Source organism: Schistocerca serialis, chromosome 4 (genome assembly GCF_023864345.2).
Source record: "Schistocerca serialis cubense isolate TAMUIC-IGC-003099 chromosome 4, iqSchSeri2.2, whole genome shotgun sequence".
In the NCBI taxonomy this organism is placed as follows: domain Eukaryota; kingdom Metazoa; phylum Arthropoda; class Insecta; order Orthoptera; family Acrididae; genus Schistocerca; species Schistocerca serialis.
The window spans coordinates 702,725,910-702,738,473 of NC_064641.1; the positions used below are offsets into that span (position 1 = coordinate 702,725,910).

General features: G+C 37.1%; 1 protein-coding gene across 1 annotated transcript in view; it reads right to left on the reverse strand.

Moving 5' to 3' along the window:
* LOC126473214 (uncharacterized) overlaps positions 1–12,564 on the reverse strand; it is a 121,355-nt gene that overhangs the window by 38,930 nt on the left and 69,861 nt on the right. The window contains exon 4 of the mRNA XM_050100125.1: positions 9,321–9,479. Within this exon, the coding sequence (XP_049956082.1) occupies positions 9,321–9,479 (159 nt within the window). The remainder of the gene's footprint in view (positions 1–9,320; positions 9,480–12,564) is intronic.

The following is a 12,564-nucleotide window of genomic DNA, read 5'->3' on the forward strand; positions in this document are numbered from 1 at the left end:
GCGTCTGAATAGTACGTCCTTGCTGTTCCATTTTTGCGTATTGTTTTCTAGTTATTACCATGCCACACGTGATATATGTTTCAAGAAAATTTTTGACACTGATTTTAAAATAAAATGTAGTTGAGCATGAATCGCTCGTAGCAACAATGGCTGTCTGTTAATTTAAAAATATAAACTGAATTTGAGATTATTGGTAATGGCTGCTGGCCATGTTACATGATATCGTACAGAAGTCGGCCATATTGTACACTCGTGTATTGGTATTGTTGCATACGTTATTGTTTAGGGAAAAGTACTGAGAATGAAATTTATCACTGAAACTGTTATGCAGAAAAGAAACACTACAGAATTTACTGAAAAGCTAATACACTGAATTATACGTCTGGTCAAGCCTGCTAATGCAAAGATGCTGCGTCTTACCTTATTTTGCTGGAAGTTTCATTGCGTCTTCCCGCAAAATTTCAGAATTGGAAAATATCTTCAGATTTTGTTATCTCTCATACATTGACGTCCAGGTCCAGAAAGTTGATTTTTTACATGAAACAAAGAGAACAATGTAACAAATGACAAAATAACAAGTCCGACACGCAGTCGCCAATATAAAATAAATAAAATAAATAAATAAAAAATATAAATATGTTGTTATTTTAAATATGTTAATTATTCTATCTGTATGATGGTGATTGTGATTGCAATTGTGTTCGCTTATCTGGAACGTGGACGTTTGATTATTCGTTATCAGACGCTTGACAATGGCTTTTTCGTAAAGGCAATGTTACTCGTAGTTGACCGTGAAATAAAACTGAATAATCGGACTTCGTAATTAAATCGTTTCCAAAGACTGCTGCGGTAGGTGCGGACTCATAATTTAAATCTCAACATTACAATAATTTGCCAGCCATGCCAATACGTCGTACAGAGGTGATTGTCTACTAAACATAAAAAAGTTACACAGTTAGTTAAATCAGATATATTCAATGAATAAGCCTACAGTTCATAATCCTACTTACTTTTATAAATATAAATTCTTTACAGAATCGAGTGCCTGACTCATATCAAGCATACATCACAAGTATGTTCACTAATTAAAAAAACATGTATCACACACCAGAGGGAGAAGAAGAGGCAGCAGTGGATGATGATACTTTACATTACTGGCATTCTCATTCTCATAGTTCCTCACAGCACAACCCAACCTGCACCCATGTTAAGTCATCTTCTGTGCACTACACTTTACACATTATGGTTACATATTTCTTTATATTCATTAGTTTATTCATTGTGTTTTATTGTGTGTTTCTTATTTTTTGTATTAGTGATTAATATTAGATCAATTCTTGCAAAATGTTAATGTTACAGGAAAACAGTTTCAGCTGTCACACACATGAAGACATACCTTATGTGAATAACACTGCTGGTGAAATTGGCATTCAAAAACCTTGAATATCTTTCAGATAGCATTTTAAAATCATATTTTGTATGTTCACATCTGAACACTTCTTCATGTCTTTATTGATTATGTTAATAAAATCTTTAATTGTATTGTTCTCCAAAACTAGCTTTTGGCGCATTCACCTCTGCTATTCTAAGGGCCTCATATCACTCTGGACTGCTTTGGGACCACTCATTTTCTGTTAACTTTGGGTGCTACAGGAAACACATGATTGGCAGTATTTTCTTGGGGGTCACACTATCCAAACATTGAAAGAAATGAAATTGCAAATATTTGCTGAAACATCAGAGGAAATGTGCCTGACAACTGTTATGAGAGACAAACATTACATATCATAGCAGGTGCCTCTCATAAAAGTAATTTGGTGTATTTTCTCTGCTGTTACAGCAGATGGTTGCAATTAAGTTTTTACAATGTGTCAGCCAGTTCAGCCAAAGCAAACACTGTTCTTAATGTGTTACATGTAATGTCCAGCATCATTCCAAACACAAAAGTTTTTTAAACTGGAATTTTACATGCCCATCCTGTAGAAGAGCTAAATTGGTACAGTGTGATATTTAGTTCAATTAAGTTTAATTATATGTGTTAACATGGACAAAAAAAAGAATAAGCAGTACTCCATCAGCTACTGAGCAACACTGCTGTATAGCATTTGCAGACAGACAACATGATACAGGCCAGCAACAATATGCAGTACATTGGCCTGTAATAGATGAGCAAAGAGCTGTAAAAAATCTCAAAGCTCTGCCAATACAACAGATATTATCATGTGTTCCACAACTTCCTCTGAAATAGCATAACACAATGCACACACAAATGTGATACTAACAAATTTAAATCCTTTGAAACGTGTTGTGGAGATAAATAAATAGTGACCGGTAACAGTAAACTTGTTGTTTCATTTAATGTCAATAACAGTCACAGTAAAGCCTAACCTGAAATGTTCACATTTAAAGATATTGCCATGAATAAGAATATTGAAACTGAAACACTAGGCCATTGCAAAGAGTCTTCAAAATGGTACCATATTGTTTGCGTTAGCACTGTGTGTCTATGACTTGCCCTGGATTAGTCTGTACTGCAGTCAACAAGAAACACAGAAAATGAAAGACTGATAAAGATTTGTTCCCCATCTACCTGGTAAATTAAACTGTGAGCCAGACTGGATCTCCAACTTGGAAACATTGGCTTTGCAGGAAAGTGTTCTATTGATGGAGCTATCCAAGCATGTCTCACAACTTAACCCCACAGTTTTACTTCCTCCAATGTCTCATCTCCTAACGTCAAAACTTCACAGTAGATCTCCAACATATCTTGGAGGACTAGAACTCCTGGAAGAAAGGACATTGCAGGGACATAGCTTAGCCACAGCCCGAGACTTGTTTCCAGAATGAATTTTTACTTTGCAGCAAGTGTGCACTGATCAGAAACTTCCAGGCAAATTAAAATTGTATGCCAGATCAGGACTTAAAGCTGGGATCTTTGCCTTTGGCAGACACATGCTCTATGGACTGAGCTATCCAAGTGCCACTCATGGCCCAGCCCTCACACCTCTACTTCTGCCAGTAGCTCACCTCCTAGTTCTCAAATTTTACAGAAATTTGCCTGCATACCTTGGGGGACTTGCACTCCTGGAAGAAAGGAAATGGCTCAGCCACAGCATTCCAAGAGTGCAAGATATGCTGGAGAACACCTGCAAAGGTAGGAAATGAGTTTCGGCAGAGGTAAAGCTCTGAGCTCAGGTCGTCAGTCATGCTTGGATAGCTGAGTTGGTAAAGCACTTCCCCAAAAAAGGTAAAGGTCTGAGGTTTGAGTCCCAGTCCAGCACACAACTTTAATCTGCCAGGAAGTTTCAAATCAGTGCACACCCTGCTACAGGGTGAAAATTTGTTCTGAATATTTTCATGTCTTCCTTCCCAACCTGTCACATCTCATGTGCTGCCCCACACCATATGGAATGTCATCACACAGCAACACCACTCCGATGTTGCTGGGGCACTGTATATTATTTATATTTTGCTATTCCTGTTAAAACACATTATTAAGATGAATTGCACACTAGATTAATTTGGAACCGTTACATCAAATTGCACATGAAATTATAGGTTCAAAAACATTTAGCTTATAATGAGAAACCAACTGACATTTTTCACTGACAAAGGAATTCACATGAAACACATGATGAGCAAAGTTTTCTGGACTGGTTTCATCCACACACTGAAAGATCGGAGCTCCAAAATATCTGGCAAAACAGCAAAGAAGACATGCCTGACACCTTCTCAAGAGACCTAATATGCAGGCTGAGGCAGTTAAAACAGTCCAGTACGAATATATCCAGAATGAATAAATATATCAAGGAGTGGTTTTCACTAAGTTACAGGGCACAATGTAGCAAATATTGTGACACATAAAAGCAATTTTTATTATTTTATTAATTCCAGTATCCCACCTTTACAGAGTCATATACTTTGCATGACTGGAAAGAGTCTTCAAAGAGGACTTCAACAACATAACATGTGTGGGACTTGATCATGTAGTAACAAGATAACAGAGCAACAAACCTTTCCCACTATCAAGAGAGAAGGTTCCACGAATGTCTACCCCAGTGTATCAAATGTAAGTAAATGTTTAACTGAGTTAAGGTTTGTGTGTTTACCTGTGCACTTGAAACCCTTCAGTCTAAGCTCCAGTGATCAGGCAACATGCTTGTGAGGTTATTCAGACTTTCACAAAGTGAAACAACAGATGAAAACCTGAATATGGTATTCATTTATGATTAATGTTGGCAAACTGTTAGAGCAATGGAGTGTTTGTATGCTGAAAGGTATCATGATTTTGCCAAGTCCCCACGCTCTTTCTCAACACTATAAAAAAATTCCGGGAAATTGGGAAAGTAAAGAACAAAAAAATGTAAAAAATAAACCAGCAACTGATGAGAGTCATACAATTAATAAAAAATGTTCAAATGTCTGTGAAATCTTATGGGATGTAACTGCTAAGATCATCAGTCCCTAAGCTCACACACTACTTAACCTAAACTATCCTAAGGACAAACACACACACCCATGCACGAGGGAGGACTCGAACCTCCGCCAGGACCAGCTGCACAGTCCATGACTGCAGCACCTTAGACTGCTCAGCTAATCCCGCGTGGCTTCAATTAATATTGTAGCAGCAGTAACACACAATCTAGTTATCACTACAAGGCAGCTAGAATGTGTGGCTGGGATCAGCCAAAAGAATGTTCTGCAGATACTACATTTAAATGCATTTCATCCTTTCCACATTTTGCTCTATTAGCAGCTGCTTCATAATTGCTTTCAGTAATGGTTACAATTCTCTGAATGGGTCTATGAAAATTGCAAAGATGTAATATTTTTTTTATGGATAAAGAATTGATTTCACAAAAAAGCCATGCATAAATCAATCATCGCAATACACTCTACTGCTCAGTTTAAATTCCATGCGAACTGAGAGAAATAGACAAACAACAAGCTTAGTTTGTCAAAATTTGGTGTGGGTTTTTCAAGTATTGCACCATTAGATCCTGTGTTATCATAGGTCTCTAAATAGCCATGAATATCTACATTTCCGAATAGATATGTTGCCATAGTTATTGGAAGACATCTCACTGGACATAAAGCAATCTAAGTGATACCACAATAATTCTCTTGTATTTCACTCTCAAACAGCATGCAGAGGAAACAAACACCTATATTGTTCCATGCAAGCTCTGATTTCCCTTATTTTATTGTGGTGATCATTTCTCCCCATGTAGGTTGGCATTGATAACATATTTTTACATTCAGAGGAGAAAGTTCACTATCAAAATTTTGTGAGAAATGAGAAACGCTTTTTTTAAATGATGTCCACCCCAAATCCTGCATCATGTCCATCACACTCTCTCCCCTATTCTCAATAATACAATATGTGCTGTCCTTCTATTAACTTTCTCAATGTACTCTGTTGATCCCACACCAAGCAAAAGAGGACAGACAAGCATGGTGTAGGCAGTCTCTTTAGTAGATCTGTTGCTCCTTTTAAGTGTTCTGCCAATAAAATGCAGTCTTAATTTGCCTTCCCCGCAACATTTTCTATGTGTTCTTCCCAATTTAAGTTATTTGTAAATATAATTCCCATGTATTTAGTTGAATTTACAGCCTTTAGATTTTATTGATTTAGGGTGTAACCGAAGTTTAACTGATTCCTTTTAGCATACGTATGGATGACATCACACTTTTCATTATTTAGGGTCAATTGTAAATTTTTGCACCATACAGATATCTTTTCTAAACTACTTTGAAATTTGTTTTGATCTTCTGATGACTTTACTAGAGGATAGAGTATCATCTGCAAACAACATAAGACAGCTGTTCAGATTGTCTCCTATGTCATTAATATAGATAAGGAACAGCAAAGGGCCTATAACACTACCTTGGGGAATGCCAGAAATCACTTCCATTTTACTCGATGACTTTCCATCAGTTACTATGAACTGTGGCCTCTCTGACAGGAAATCACAAATCAAGTTGCATAACTGATATGATTTTCCATAAGCATGTAATTTTATTACAAGGTGCTTGTGAGGTATTGTGTTAAAAGCCTTCTGGAAATCTAGAAATACAGAACCAATTTGAAATCCTTCATCAATAGCACTCAGCACTCTGTGTGAGTAAAGAGCAAGTTGTGTTACACAAGATCGGTGTTTTCTAAATCCATGTCAAATATGTGTCAATAGGTTTTTCTCTTCAAGGTAATTCATAATGTTCAAACACAATATATGTTGCAAAATCCTGCTACATACCAACGTTAATGATATGGGCCTGTAATCTTGTGGATTACTGCTACTGCCTTTCTTGAATATTGGTGTGATGTATGCAGCTTTCCAGTTTATGTGTATGGATCCTTCACTGAGTGTGTGGGTGTGTATGATTGTTCAGTAAGGAGCTATTGCATCAGCATACTCTGAAGAGAACCTAATTGGCACACAGTCAGGGCTGGGAGACTTGCTTTTATTAAGTGATTTAACAGTTGCATACCAATGCTGTATATTGCAGTGGCCAACGCCAAAGGGAAGGGTCAGCGACTGACCCCACAACCATCACACATTCTCTATCTAGGATAAATCACATTACTTATGTATTTCCATAATTTTGACAGATTAGAAGATTAAAATGTTGTTTATTATTACTGGTAAAGGGTTTCTGGGACATTTTTAGTAAAAAATAAATGTTTTTTTTGCATTTATTTGTATTAATTTCACAATTACAAGGATTACTCAGATTCACATTCAGAACACTTTACAATATGAACTACTTCTTCTTCCTTGGTGTGTGCAGGGCAAATATACTTCCTGCAAGAAGTACAAGCCTTCATGTACTTATGGTCGTTGCTTCTGGCCCATAAGTAACAGCGTCCTTTCTTTGGCAGATTCTGCACAGCTGCATGTGTTACTTTCTGTCGCGGCTCCGTAACATTGTATCCTCTGCTCACAGCACCTTGATTTTGATTACACTCATACCCAAAAGTTGATAACACTGTAGTGTATTTTGAGTGTAGGCCTACAGCATTTTGAGTGTGTCTTTTCACGTTGAGGTCACAAAGTTCACGAGCAAGATCTTTCAGGTACTTCTTTCTTCCAGAACTCTTTGTCAGGTAATTCTTTGTCCATTCCTTGTGTGTATCTTGAAATACAACATATTAATTGTATGCTGCAATGTCAATCAAGTTGAAAAACACCGCCATTGACCATCGACACATTGCTCGACGGCAGCTGTACATTCTTACACACTTATCGAATGTATCCACTCCTGACTTTGTACAGTTGTAGAATAGGATGATGTCTGGCTTCTCTTCCATCACATTCATATCATGATGTTGGGTTGACAATACTGTAACAACCTTTCCTTTCTTAGGCATGTAACTGACTAAAGTGGCATCGTCACTAAAGGCAAATCGGATTGTTCCCGGTGTAGCTTTTTTAGAGAAACAGGACGGAGTTCTGTAGGAACATCGCGTTTGTCACTTTGAATAGTACCAACTGTAGATATTTTCTGTTTCAAAAGATCAGATGCGAGTGGAACGGTAGTGAACTTTCTGTCCAAGGTAACATTTCTTTCAGATTGTTTCAAGTTAGACATTTCAATCAATCTTCTAACTATTTCAGGGCCACTGTTATGGTTCTTCTCATTAGCGTGCTTTCCAGCATAGGGATCCACAGCGAAGCAGTATTTCGTATCTGAATCACATAACAGGTTCACCTCTATTCCATATTTTCCTCGTTTTGTTGGACTATATAGCCTGAATGGGCATCGCCCATGGGAGGTCACAAGTTCTTCATCCACAGTGACTGACTCACTAGGATTATAAAACTCAGGAAACTTACTAATTATCATGTTCCATATATCCCTGATAGGAGCAAATTTGTTGGTCTGTTTTCTAGCTGCTCGAGTTAGAGCATCATCAAAACACAAGTGCTTCAGTAAGAGCCTCAGTCTATGCTCTGAAAATGAAGCTCGGTACATTGGAAAGTTTTCTTTACTAAATATATCACATAAACTGTCCTTGTTCTGTCTATGCACTCCACAGTTCAATAGAATTCCAATTGCTGACACAATTTCTTCCCTTTCAAATGCTTTCGAATTTTTTATGAAAATATCTTCAGATGATTCCCTAAGATTTCCAAGCTTTTGATTGGTACACATCAAAATGTTATCCAGGATGATATCATCGAAGTACATGAGAAAAGCTTTACCTGGTGTATCAGGTTTTATCTCTGGCTTAGTTCCTTTTGGGGTTCTCATTACGTTAGCAACAGACCTCCTCCTTTGATTTACATAAGGGCTTCTCTTCCATAACATACTTGACGGGGCCACCATGTCTTTTTCAAGTTGATGAATTTGTGCTTTTGGTCTGGGTCGTCTTTTTGTTGGTTGAATATCTATAAAAATATGAAAACAGAACTGAACACTAGCAAACTAAGCACTCTACCGAGACACACCTCCTAATATACTCCAAAATATCTGCAAAAAGTAATAAAAATCAATACTTACCCTGTTCACTTTCATCCAACTCACTGCTGTCAGAAACTACTTGATCTGGAATTTCCATGACTGCATCTTCAGTTTCACTTCTTGAGCTTTCGGATAGTTCACCACTAAATTCATTGTCTGAACTCTCAAGCAAATTTCTAATTTCGTCACCTGTCAATTTCATCTTCTTGTACATTCTGTCAAATGCCACAAAGATATTACCTTCCACTCACCACACTGTTTACCGGTTGACTGCGAGTGGTGATTGTTGACCTGCTACACCTTCAGTTATAACAATCTCTATAACTCAACAATGAGTGTAAACCAAAAGCTGTTCTTATTGTCTATTGTAGCAATTATAATTACGATAAATGTCATGTGTTTATTAAATAAACTACTGAACACGACAGGAGTTTTAGCCTAAAAACTTCGTTGGGGTCAGTTACTGACCCCCCATTGGTATGCAACTGTTAAATTGCCTCACTACTCTGAGGATATCTACTTTTGATTATTAGCATGCTCTAGAAAATTTGCAACATTGTCTGCTGTAACTTAGGAAAAATAAGATCCAAATATGTTAACTCATTCTGGACGTATATGGGATGGTCTTTTTTAGCTGCCTCAGCCTATATACATCAGCCATTTTACATCTATTGCTAATAAAAAGGCCTCCTGTAGACTTTTCCATGCATTATGATCTCCAAATACATATACTGTAACAGGAAAATAGTCTGGAATTTTTTCTTAATATACTTTTTCTGTATTGCACAGAATGTAAACAATAAAAGCAGTGTCACCAGAAAAAATCTGATAGTTATAAGTTATGACTGACTTACTTCTGGGAGCTCGCATCACTGCAAACACGACAGTAGCGCCAGGTGGAAACAGCTAACAGCATCAAGGCAGTCACTGCTAGTGCAACCACAGCAGCACACAGAACTGTGTCTAGTGGCATCCACTGAACCTCATCACTCACTTCCTCTGACTGCTCTGTTCTTAAGAAAAGATAATGATAATATATGATCCACAGACAAATTTCAATAATTAGAAAAATCTTATTCTAAGATATATGTTCTACTGAATTATGTTGCAAATTACTAACATTTTATTGTGGATATGTTTGGCATCCCACCTGATCATTATATAAGGGATGACTAATAAGTATGGTCATGACTGGATGGGAATAATTTAAAACTAACACACGACCATTTTCAACAATATGGATGGATAGAAAGCTACTCAACACATAGACAAGGCACTGAGATGCAGACAGGCACAATTAAAAAGACTGATAAAATATTAATTACTGGCAGTCAAGCTCCAGTGCCCGGAGACAGTGGCCATACGTGTGTGAGTTATGCTTGAGTGAATGTGTGTGCGTTTTCTATTTGGAAGAAAGACCTTGTCTGAAAGATTAATACTTTGTCTGTCTTTTTGATAGTACGTGTCTGTGACTCAGTGCCTCCTTTATGTGGTGAGTAGCAATCTATTCTCTCAACATTCTTAAAAAATGGAAACTCCAGGTTGGAAAATCAACAATGTAGGAACAGATAGATTGCTGCTTACCATAAGGATGACATGTTAAGTTGCAGACAGGCAATTTAAAGATTCTGGCTCAGGCTGCTGGACTTGGCAATCATGGGTGTGTGTGTGTGCGTGTGAGGTGTGCTTGCTTGTGTGAATGAATGGTGTGTGTTTCTCTCTTTTCTTTCTGATGAAGGCTGTGGCCAAAAACATATGTGTAAGTTTCTTTTAATTGTGCCTGTCTGCAAACTAACATGTCATCTGTAAGGTAAGCAGCAATCCATATTTCCTACATTGTTAAACTCTCATATTGTTATTATTCCATCCAGAACTTTCCACTGTGTAATTTTATACAACCGGCTTTTTTTCTGACTCCAACATCCTGACAGCTGCTGAATTTCATCACTGGCGTGGTAGTGACACCCATAAAGATTAGCCTTAAATTATGGAAATTAGAGGATGTTTATTCTGGTCTGTAGAACAGAAGTAACACTGTAAGGAATTTCAGCTTTCTGAGAGCTTCCATGGTATGTGTGTGTGTGTGTGGGAGGGCATGTCATTTGAATTTCTCATTAACTGACTTTTCAAAAATCAAATTACTTCTGTACAACAAACCAAATTTGTTATTTTTAACCTTTCCCAGCATATGCATAACAAATTACATAATTTTATCAGCCAGTAATGGTGTATTAAACTTACTCTTTTCAATTTTGCTTCTTTCTGCTGATATTGTGTCAACTGATGTCTCTGACTGATTTTATAAAGGTACATCAAGTTTTGTCTGTAGTGAAATTATTGTACAAAGAAGCTCAGCTTATCATCTAATGACAAGACAGAAGTTGCTGACAAATTTTGAGTCTGAAAGGTTTTATTTCAGACCTAAACAGACAGGGAACTCAGTATCAAAGCAAAGTGACAATGTCGTCCTTACACTCTTGTGAAATTCTTAACCTATGAAAAAAAATTGTCATTGGGGATGTATCAATTTACATGAATCACTTCATAGATTAGTTTCCTTTGGAAGTTTCTGACAGCTGAAAAAGATCAATCTATTTGTACTTAAAATTGTAGTTATCCCTACAAATGTGTAGGTAAGCCAATTCAATGGCTGAAGGACTGTTGGAGCATACTTATTCCAACAAGACAATATTTATGAAAACATACGATCTTCAAATTAACTTTTGGTTTTTGAATAGTGTTAATCCTTTTTATTCATTGCCAAGCATTTTCAGTGTTGTCACTTTCACCTCTGTACTCAATACGACACATTGCTCACATCATCACCTTCATTACCAAAAATGCTTTCTTCATCAGTGGAACAATACTTTCTGCTGGTAAATAGTTACAGCATAGTGCTCATGTTATAATGAGCAACTTCTTCCACATGATTCCAGTTTTGCCACAATAAGAACAAAGTCAAGGCCAAAGGGGTATTGAGAAAAATTTGTGATTGTATTGATGATTCCTTGGTAGGCAGTATGCAGCATATTATCTTTGATGGAGGAGGCATGCCACAGGGAAATGTGTTGGTATCTTTGCTGGTCATGTTGTGTGTTAATGACCTCTAACTTCTGCAATGATGCACTCATCTGTAATGAAGTACTGCCTGTAAAATTTGCACAGATGTTCAGTGAGATCTTGATAGCATTTCAAAGTGGTGCAATGATTGGCAATTTTTAAACATAAAACTGTTCATTTAACAAAATGAAAATAATATAAAATTTTGTGGCTACAATATCAATAAGTCACAGTTGGCATCAATCAAGCCATACAAATGTTTGAGTGAACAATATATAGGAATGTAAAATTGAAGGATCACAAAGACTTAGTTAAGCAGGGTTTCAGTTTATCAGTGAGATACTGGGAAAATGAAATCAGTCTACAATGAAGATTGCTTACAACAAACCTCGCGCGACTGACTCTGGAATATGGCTCAGATGTGTGGGACCTATATCAAATAGGACTATCAGAATACTAAATGTATACAAAGAAGGGCAGCGTGAACTGCCACAAATTTGTTTGCCTGACAAGAGAGCAGGATGGAGATGCTAAAAATATGAACTGCTAGACACTCCAAGAACAGCTTCAAATGAGGGATCTAGGAATATACTACAACCCCTGACATATTGCTCCCATAGGAGTCAGAAAAAATGAGATTAGTAGTAGTAGTAGTAGTAGTAGTAGTAGTTGTTGTTGTTGTTGCTATTTTATTCATTCGTAGATCTCTTTTTATAAGGATATAGGATATGTCAAAGTATTTACAAGTTTATAATAGAGGGAAACATTCCACGTGGGAAAAATATATCTAAAAACACAGTGATGTGACTTACCGAACGAAAGTGCTGGCAGGTCGATAGACACACAAACAAACACAAACATTCACATGAAATTCAAGCTTTCGCAACAAACTGTTGCCTCATCAGGAAAGAGGGAAGGAGAGGGAAAGATGAAAGGATGTGGGTTTTAAGGGAGGCCCTTAAAACCCACATCCTTTCATCTTTCCCTCTCCTTCCCTCTTTCCTGATGAGGCAACAGTTTGTTGCGAAAGCTTGAATT